The sequence below is a fragment of a genome, unplaced genomic scaffold (assembly GCF_019419815.1).
Source record: "Pyrus x bretschneideri cultivar Hongxiangsu unplaced genomic scaffold, Pyrus_bretschneideri_v1 Contig24, whole genome shotgun sequence".
NCBI lineage: Eukaryota > Viridiplantae > Streptophyta > Magnoliopsida > Rosales > Rosaceae > Pyrus > Pyrus x bretschneideri.
Window position 1 is genome coordinate 2,469,234 of NW_025999546.1, and position 10,792 is coordinate 2,480,025.

Below are 10,792 nucleotides of genomic sequence, written 5' to 3' on the forward strand. Positions count from 1 at the left end.
TCAAAACAAGACCAATTCTAAAGAATGACACTCTAAACAAATCAAGAAAGACGAACCCTTTCTTGCAACAATGCGACCAATTTACAGTACTGCAATCAATACTTCAACTAACAGACAATTTCACAATTCATACACCAGAATGCATTCATCAAATCAGGAGAAAACATAACAGAATCCCCAATTCACCAATTTAGCAATTTAGGAGAAAACAGAATCCCCAATTCACGAGAATTGTGACAGAATCTCAAACGCCATTTTTTTTACAGAACAAAATCAACATTCAAGAAAACCCAGACAAAGAAACACGAACAATCTCACCAGATCAGCGACAGAAAACCTTTGCAAGAACCACCAAGAATCTGCATCAGAGTAGCGGAAGAAACCCCTGGGATCGAACACGGCCGTAAACCTTCGCCGGCAATGATACCATATTAACTAATGTATCGAACAGAGATACGTGAACAGAAGTGAAGAAAGAAGAGAAGTCGAGAGGTTTTGTATTTCACAGAGTAAAGAAGTAGAGTTTTTCTGAATACACACACATAACATCTATATTAGCTATTTATACTAGCTAATATCACATTACACAATGACTCTATTACCCTTTCTAACAACTCCATTCTAACTAACTCAAACCAAGTAACTAACCAATGACACACTGCCATATGTCAACATGACTCTATGGTTATTACAGATATCCCTCACTCTAACCAGTTCATTAGTCAGCCGTGTTGTTCGCGAGTTTCGGAACTCGCCGCAGTTGGCTTTAGAGTTTTACAACTGGGTTCGTACGAACCAGAGTTGTTGTCCTCAATTTTTGGATTCTTCTTGTACTTTAATTCATGTTTTGATCAATTCTAGGAGGTACGATGATGCCCTGTCTCTTATGGAGAGTCTAATGGGGGAAGAGGGTTTGCCCCCATTGGTTGTTTTGGAAGGGTTGGTTACTAGCTATGATGAAGGTTGTGGTTTTTCAAGCCCTGCAGTGTTTGATGCACTTGTGAGGGCTTGTACTCGGCTTGGGGCCACGGATGGTGCTTATGAGGTGATTAAAAAGCTGAGATTGGATGGTTACTGGGTTTCGATTCACGCTTGGAATAACTTTCTTAACCATGTGATTAAGTTGAATGAGATTGATAGGTTTTGGAAGATGTATAAGGAAATGCTTTCATATGGTTATGTTGAAAATGTTAATACTTTCTATTTGGTTATGTATGCTCTTTGTAAGGAGTGCAAGTTATTAGAAGCAATGTCGGGATATTATCGGATGTTGAAGAGTGGAATTTGGCCTAGTGTTGTTACTTTTAACATGATTATAGATGGAGCATGCAGGATGGGTGATATGGAACTTGCCTTGAAGGTTTTGAGAAAGATAGGGGTAATGTCGGAGGACTGTGTTACGCCCAATTCAGTTACTTACAACTGTATCATTAACGGTTTTTGCAAAATTGGTGGTTTATCGGTTGCAGAAGAAATTCGTGGTGAAATGACCGAGCCAGGTGTTGAGGCTAATTTGAGGACTTATGCAACTCTAGTAGATGGGTATGCAAAACAGGGGAGTTTGGAGGTGGCACTTCAATTGTGCGATGAAATGGTGGAAGGGGGTTTGACCCTTAATCCTGTTGTTTACAATTCAATTATCCATCGGCTTTACATAGAAGGAGATACTGAGGAAGCTCTTTCCTTATTGTCTGACATGATTGATAGGCATATATTCCCTGATCAGTTCACCTACTCAATCCTCATCAAGGGGCTCTGTAGAAGTGGGCTTCTGACGGAAGCAATTAGATTTCATAACCACATCCTTGAGAAGAACCTCGTCAAGGATGTTTTCTCCCACAATATCCTAAACCCTAAAGCAATTAGATTCTGCCCATGATAACCATTGAACCCATTTCCTCGGCTGGCCCCCCACAAAGCACCTTAAGTAGGTCTCCAAACATCGATTCACTGTCTGCCCATCAGATTGCGGATGATATCCAGAACTCATGCAAAGTTTGGAACCTTGGAGTCTAAAGAGTTCTTTCCAAAAAGCACTGACAAACACTGGATCTCTATCACTCACAATGGAGTTAGGCATACCATGTAATCGGAAAACATGTTCTATGAATAGTTGAGCAACTATAGAAGCACTGTAAGGATGAGCCAGTGCAATAAAGTGGCTGTACTTTGAAAGTCTGTCCACAATCACCATGATGACTGATTTTCCCTTGCAGTTAGGCAATCCAACTATAAAATCCATGCTAATATCAGACCACACCCTTTGTGGCAGAGGTAAGGGTTGAAGCAATCCAGGAGGTGCAATGGTTTCAAACTTGTTTTGTTGACATATGGCACATTCAGCAATAAACTTCCTTATATCCCCTTTCATCCCTTGCCAATAAAACCCCTTCTTAATTCGTTGATAAGTTTTAGCTACCCCTTGATGACCTGCTGCTGGTGTACAATGATGCTCCTCCATGAGTTTGATTTTCCACTGAGAAGTTGGACTAATTACCACCCTCTTCTTGTAGCATAAAAATCCATTATCAACAGAATATTTAGCTAAAGCAGGATTGCTGGTGCCTTTAAGTTTGTACTCAGCCACCTCCTTAATTTTGTCCAGGATCCAAGAATCACTCTCATTATACCTTCTCAAGTCATCCATCCATCCAAAATACGGATAAGATATGGCAGCTAATTCCATATTATCCCCTGCAACAATTTCCTGATGGTTTGGAATGCGAGATAAAGAATCTGCCACAGTGTTTTCCTTCCCACTTCGATACTGAATTTCATAATCAAACCCGAGAAGCTTAGCCACCCATTTTTGTTGGAATTGAGTGTTAGTTCGCTGCCCCAAGAAATACTTCAAACTGCTATGGTCAGTTTTGATAACAAAGTGTCTCCCTTGCAGATAATTCTGCCATTTGCGTATGGCATGAACTATGGCAATAAGCTCCCTCTCATAAGTCGATAATGCCTGGTTCCTAGGCCCCAATGCTTGACTGAAAAATGCGATAGGCCTATGATTTTGTTGCAAGACAGCACCTATACCATTTCCAGAAGCATCACACTCGACTACAAATGTTTGAGAGAAATCAGGAAGTGCTAAGACCTGTGGTGAAGACATAATGCTCTTAAGCTGTCTAAAAGCTTCACTAGCTGACTCATTCCAAGCAAATCCCTCTTTTTTGGTCAGATTGTACAAAGGTTGACAGACCTTCCCATAACCGGGAATAAATTTGCGATAATAGCCAGTCAGCCCCAAAAATCCCCTTAACTCCTTGACATTTCTGGGTTGAGGCCACTGCTGAATGGCTTTGAGCTTTGAGGGATCTGCAGCCACTCCATCCTGAGACACTATATGGCCCAAATACTCAACACTACTCTGACCAAAAGAGCACTTAGATTTTTTGAGGTAGAGGTGGTTTTGGTGAAGCACAGTAAGGACTTCTTTCAAATGAACCAAGTGGTGCTGCCAAGAGGTGCTATAAATGAGTATATCATCAAAGAAGACAAGCACAAACTTCCTGAGGAATGGTTTAAACAGATCATTCATCACATTTTGAAATGTGGCAGGAGCATTAGTGAGCCCAAAAGGCATCACCAAGAACTCATAGTGCCCTTCGTGGGTTCTAAATGCTGTCTTGCCCACATCCTCAGGTTGCATCAAAATTTGGTGATATCCAGAGCGCAGATCAAGCTTAGAAAAATACTTGGAACCATGCAACTCATCCAGCAAGTCATCAATGAGGGGAATTGGATACTTATCTTTAATTGTGAGTGCATTCAATTCCCGATAGTCAATGCACATTCTCCATGTGCCCTCCTTCTTCTTGACTAACAGTACAGGGAAGGAAAATGGACTATGGCTAGCCCGAATAAATCCTGCCTCCAAAAGCTCCTGCACAGCCTTCTCAATTTCTGTTTTCTGAAGAGGTCCATAGTGATAAGGTCTCAAGTTAGGTGGTTTAGCACCAGGAACTAAAGGAATAGAATGATCCAGTGACCTGGATGGTGGCAGTTTAGTAGGTAGCTCAAAAATAGCTTCAAATTCACCCAACAATGCTTGTAATTCCTGCAGCTGTGAAGAACTTAGATTACTAGATCCCAGCGGAGTAGTGTCCAAAGAATAAAGACATAAACCAAGATTAGAACTGTTAAGTTCCTTATCAACGTTATGCAATGGAAGTTCCTGGATGAATGGGACTGTTGAAGGACTATGAAACAACTTAAACTTCTGAGCCCCCTTAGAAAATTCCATGGTTAAAAGTTGGAAATCCCACAGAACTGGACTCACAGAAGAAAGCCATTGTACACCAAGCACTGCATCACATCCTCCCAATGGCAAGGCATAAAGGTCTACTGCACACTTGTAACCCCCCAAGGACAATGGCATATCCCTACAACACCCTGACCCTTGCACCTTTCCCCCATCTGCAATCATAACTTCAAAAGGCCTTGTAGATTGAACAGGAAATCCCCACTGTTTCAAAAGCTTGGAATCCACGAAATTGTGAGTACTCCCAGAATCCAAAAGGATCTTGACAGAATGGCCCCTCAACAAACCCTCGACCTTCATTGTTTGCAGTGGTGGACTAGCAGTGGTACCATAAAAAGCGCAGGCACTCAATGCCATGTGATACAACTCTGGAGTCTCAGGCAACTCCTCAGTCATACACTCATCCCCACCATCCAACAGATCTAACATAAGAAGTTGCTTTAATCCACATTTATGCCCCCGTGTCCACTTATCAGAACAAAACCAACACTCCCCGCGCTCCCTCTTTCGTTGAACTTCCTCAAGGGATAAGCGCTTAACTGGCAGATTACCAGGGCGTGGGGGCACTGGAATAGGAGTAGGGGCAGAGACCAACGGATGTTTCAACATAGGAGAAGGTTTACCCTGAGTACTCTTAAACTCAGTAAACTTCGCATCTAATTGGACTGCAATAGCAATTGCATCATGGACAGTAGCAGGTTTAAGCAATTTAACATCGAACTTCAGCTCCTTCTTTAAACCACCCAGGAAGCAACTCTTAAGCAACACAGGACTAATATCAGAAGTACGAGTAGCCAAACGCCTAAATTCAGAGATATAATCCTTCAAGGTACCTGTATGGCGCAGCTTAAAAAGTGTCTCCGCAGTGTCCTCAAATTCGAGTGGGCCAAATTCTAAGCACAAAGCGTGAGTAAACTGCTCCCAGGTTGGTGTAGTACGCAAACAATCGCGCCACTTAAACCACTGCAACACTTCACCATCGAAATGGAAGGAAGCAGTAAGCACTCGAGAATCAGACGGAGTGTTGTAGTAAGAAAAGAATTGCTCAGCTTTGTAGATCCACGCAATCGGATCATCTCCATCGACAAAACGAGGAAACTCAATGCGCTGTGTCCATGGTGGCCGCGGCGGATGATCACCTCCAAAACGATTCAGACTCGGAGGACGGAGATCAGGTGCAGAAGCACGAGGATCAGAACAATCAGGCACCAGATGCACAGGATGACCACTACTGCTCGGACGAAAGTGCAGCTCACGACGAAATTGCTCGAAATAGATCTGCAATTTAGTGTCGAGAGTAGCAGCGACCGCATTGTCAATTAAAGAAGGAAGAGCATCCATGGAAGCATCAACAGAAGCTTTGAGCGACGCCATGGAATTCTCGAGCTCAGCAACTCGGCCGTCCATCACAGAGATACGACTAGTGGTAGTAGCACGGGGCATGCGCGGAAGGGAACCAGGACCAGAGGCTGATACCAATGTTAGCACCAAACCCTAGCAAGGCTCAAACCTAAACCTGCTTGCAAGATCAGAGAGGGCGGGAGAAGTCAAAGAGAACGCAGAACAGAATTGTTTTGTAAATTGTATATATCTCTTACTCAAAGATTCACAAATGGTTATATAGTAACCCAGTACAGCAGAAAACCTGTAAACAACTCTCTTTACAACTACAAATAGGAAAATGACCCCCCAAACTTATCTCACTTATTACATTTTGGTCCCTTCTTAGTAATTGTGACCGAAGTAATTCCAAATCATAACAGAAGGGAGCATAGGAAGTGCTGTTCAGATTTATGAAAAATTGATCGAGGGGAAGAAAAAACCTAATTTGGTGATATACAATTCTGTTATAAATGGGTTATGCAAAGAGGCATCAGTGGATGTTGCAAAACTTTTGATGGATTCGTTACAGAGGATGGATGTTCTTGACATTGTAACCTATAACACAATGATAAATGGGTATTTCATCAGCGGGATGATTGATCAGGCATTTGTTTTGCTTCAGGAAATGGAAGAGGGTGGAATTTCATTCAATATAGTCACCTACAATATATTGATCAACTTTTTGTGCAAGTTTGGGTGTATTCAACAAGCAAAGGGACTAATGAAGGTAATGATTTCAAGGGGCATGGTTCCGGATTTTGTAACATACACCACTCTCATTACCAATTTGAACAAGAGTTGTAGCACAGAAGAAGTCGTTGCATTGCATGACTACATGGTGACTAAGGGAGTAATTCCTGATAGGCAAACGTACAAAGATATTGTCTGTCCATATCTTCTAGAAGAAAATTCATAGATTAGCACATTGGGTTGAGTTTCAACAGTACATCAAGGTGTATATTTGCTCTCCGTCTTCCAGTATCGTTTGTGTTTCAAATGAGTTGGTGCAGAGAGAATGTGTCGGCTTTCTAAAGTAACACGAATCACACATGTTCAATGCTGTTTATATCAGGCACGTAAATTATCTCTTCTGATACAACAATTTTCCATTGCTACTCTTGTCTGTTGAATACATCACAAACATAACATACCATAACCCTTTACACGTGAAGCCATGCACATAAGTTTTTTTTCTTTTCAAAATTGTACGTGATCACTGATAAGTTTTCATCCTTTGGTCGATATTCCAAAGCTGTTTATAACTCAATGACCACTCGAAACTTGTAGGCCTAGATATTCTGGTTTTATACTTCATCAGTGTTAAGTTGGGGGTTATTTCTTTTGCGACATGCAAAAGTTGCATTGTTTCACCTGGATGTTTCTGTTTCCTTGGTTTTGGGCTAACCTGGTATCTGTTTAGTTTTCTGTTCCTTGTGCTGTTGATGTCTTTTATTCTTCTTTGGACCTCTTGGCCACAGCAGTGTGGGGGTTTAAAAGCGATTGCTTTTGATGGGTTCAAGGGATGGGATGATATGTGAATTTCTCGGTTGTAAGCAGATCAGTTTATTGGTTGCTCAACTTTAAAATTTGTTTATTACTTTTGAGAAAAACAAAATGGCCTTTACTTTGTTTTAAGCGTTCACATGAGCTAAACTACACAGTTTATTGTTCCTTCTGGATGTCCAGTTTCAATGTATGTGATCACAAAATTCATTAAATGATTGCGACATTGGAAATCTCTTGCTGCTTCAAGTATTATGCTAGTTTTAATAGAATGATCAATCTTTACTAACGAATATTAATGATGAGCTCTTGTAGCTCAAGTTGTCAAGAGCAAGTAGTCTTGCATCTGGGGTCCTTTGTTCCCCTCACCCCCATTTTCTCTTGCCATAATGTGTGGTTAATACTGTTCTAAAAATCTTCACCTAGCGCCGTCTAGGTCCCGCCTAGGCGTTAGGCGGCTGGCCACCTCCCCGATTAATGCCTAGATGTTTGAAAATTAAGAAATGGCGCCTAGACCTGTTGAGGCGCCCACCCAGACCTGCTTAGGCACTTGCCTAGGTTGCAACTCACTTAGACAGAAAATAGATAACTTTCATTTTGCATTTTATTTTTTTTTCAACAAATTGTAAGAGACTTATTGTAAACTTAAACGAACACACATTATATGCTTGTTCTCTATGTTTTCACGATGTACCAATACTTCATAAAATATATGTCATTGTATTTTGTAGTTTATGATGAAATTGTTTATATTTTAAGTATAAACTGACACTTATTTACAAGAAATATAATAGATTTACATAAATCCGTCTAGTCTACCTAGGCACCCGCCTAGCAGCCTAGGTGCAAGGCCCTATCCCATCGCCCGACTAGTGCCTAGCATCTTTTAGAACCTTGGTTTTTAACGTCTTGTTTTCTCTTCAAGAGTTCGAGTCACAAAATTAAATTTGAGCTTTTTCATTCTATTTATTTAGCCTTTTACAAAAATAAAATAAACATTTGGTTTAGTAAATTAGAGGACGTCACATATGGTATAATAAAATAAACATTTGGTATTCATTTATGTACTTTCACGAACAAGTCACATTTGGCTTTTTAATGGACTTACTGTAGGGATGTATTTAGAGGGCTGAAGGTGATGGAGTGCTAGATATACAAATTACTGGAGGCAAAAGATACAGGCCACTGGATTGGTAATACAGGTCACTAGTTATGCAAGTGTTGCTGGTTCTGTTACCAGGTAAAAGTTTGGAACCATCTGTTTTTTATTTTTATTGTCTTGGTCTAAACTGAAAGCAGATTATTTTTCTTTCCAATTGAGTTTAGAATTCGATTTCCAGTTTTTAGGTTCGTTAGATTTCTGAGGGAATGAACACATGGAATTTTGATGTTGTTTATTACTACTGTTTTGTAGTTTCAGCTGAGCTAATAGTTTCGGTTAATTAATTGAACGAAGGAGAACTAATTGGTGTTTATCATAACACACTGTTTGCACCAGCAGCTCATAACAGATGAAAACGACTAGTAGAAAGTTCGTTAGCGTCGTGATTGTGAACCGAGAAGCGATGAAAATTACAATTAGCGTGAACAAGTACGTAAAATTTTCTTATGTCTTTTTGTGTTTAGCACGATTCTTATGGGTGGTACATAGTTGAGCTGGTCGCAAATATTTAGCAGAGGTCAGGTCCTCTACTGTACAAAAACTTGGACGTTTTATACTGATTGTCGTGAGTCTTGGAGATTTTGTTTATGCAGGTGGTTGAGTTGAGCAAGGGAAACCTACAAAACTTGTTTGGAAAGAGATGGCTGCTCTGTACTACATGTTAAAACACCTCTGCTTTTATTCTTTTCTTGTGTTACAGAAATAAAACATTCTTTTGGGGGTTTGTCTTGGAATATTTCCGCGGCTAAAGTGGATTAATGGTTCTCTTAGTGATAGGGGTAATCAAAAGATAACCCCTGTGGTGAAGTCCGTGGTGAAAAAATTCAGACTTTTTGGGCTTGAATCCTAACAGACTTCTTCTCGAGGGTTTAAATCCGAATTTTTTCACTACAGATGCTATTTTCCGATTATCCTATTACCACGAGACTATTAATCCAATTTAGCCTATTTCCAAATGTCCTTTTTGCTTTTGAAGACAAAGCAGGGGTGTGTTAAAAGTGTAAGTGGGTGGATGTATTGATTCAATCACTAGGGACAGATAAGCTTCATAATTTTTGGCATCAAAATCATTCTTTAGATTTGGCTGCAGCCCCTGTAATTATAATTTAATCGTGCACTGAATATTGATAGGGTCACCCGTGACTGTAAGATGTGAGATTGTCTGGATAACAAACAAAAATGTTTGTTTGTTTGCATTTGGCCACTAGAATAACCACTTTTACGTCGATTTGCTATCTAGAAAATGATTGATTTGAACTATATATCGACATTAGGTACTAATATATTTCAGTGGTTTTCACATTTCCATTTTTCTTACATCATTTCGTTTGTTTTGATCTGTTGAATCTCTCTTTTTTTCATTCAATCAACAAACTACGTGGAAAAAATTGCATAAGCGGACGAAAGGTGAGCGTGAAAATCACTTATTCTTTTTCTTATAACCGTTGCGTTATTATTATTATAGAATAAAACCTCTTGCTGAAAATTTACTCGAAGATTAATTTTGGTGGTTCTGACTCATTATTGACAACGGTTTTTCTCGTAAAATTTATTTTTTTAAAAAATCACTCATCAATAATTCAGTGATATTTTTATTTGCTTATAACTGAATTGTTTTAGGTTATGAGCTATTTGATAGGAACTCACGCTTCAACTTTCATTCGGTGTACAGTAATATAGTCTATGACTGATTAACAACCATACAACGACAACCCATTCATCATTCAACCCTTATTTATGGTAACTAATACAACTAATTAAGCAAACAAACCCAACAACTCAACTAATCTGGTACAAACAACTGACATGTGTCCAATCAAGATGATGCCATTTGGCATCATATCACTCTTAGGTTGGAGGTCTTGGACCATGTATTGCTTTTTCTGTTTTATTATAGTTAGGGAGATTAAATTAGTTACATCTCACATTCGATTATGAGATTCATTTTCACCTGTAAGTAAGATGTTTTAAATTTAATTTTCGCTAAAAACGAATTTGAATCACATTATCGTTAATCCATTATGAGGCTTAAATTCAAACAAAAACTGCTACACCAATTTTAAATTTACAGATACCTACACTAAGGGGGTGGAAGAGTGGAAGGAGAGTGTGGGTTAAGCCTCACATCATGCTAGCAATAATGTAGTTCAAATTCGTCCTTGACGAGAATCGAACATAAGACTTCTTATTTACAAGTAAAAAGAAATATCACTAAACCGTACTACTAAGTAGCATATGTGGTTTTTATGTAGTATATAAAAAAAAGGTTTATTCTCCAAGATAAAATTATAACATCTTTTCTCGTTTTGCTTATCTTTTTCTCCATTTATCTTTTTTCTTTCATTTGTGATGTTTTAGAGTTGATAAACGGTGTATTTTCTGTTTACTACTGCAGGAGAGCAGAATGAGAATTCCGTGAACGACAGAGACATAGAAGTCAGAAGTTGACAGCCCACTGCAATGCACATGTGTCACTTTCT

General features: G+C 39.4%; 1 protein-coding gene across 1 annotated transcript; it reads left to right on the plus strand.

Moving 5' to 3' along the window:
- Positions 1 to 673: 673 nt before the first annotated feature.
- LOC125478353 (pentatricopeptide repeat-containing protein At1g11710, mitochondrial-like) lies at positions 674 to 6,649 on the plus strand. The gene is made up of 3 exons (XM_048586499.1): positions 674 to 1,858; positions 5,314 to 5,509; positions 6,028 to 6,649. Exons 1-3 carry the CDS (start codon positions 674 to 676, stop codon positions 6,561 to 6,563), a joined length of 1,917 nt encoding a protein of 638 aa, XP_048442456.1. The 3' UTR covers positions 6,564 to 6,649.
- The last annotated feature ends 4,143 nt before the right edge of the window (positions 6,650 to 10,792 follow it).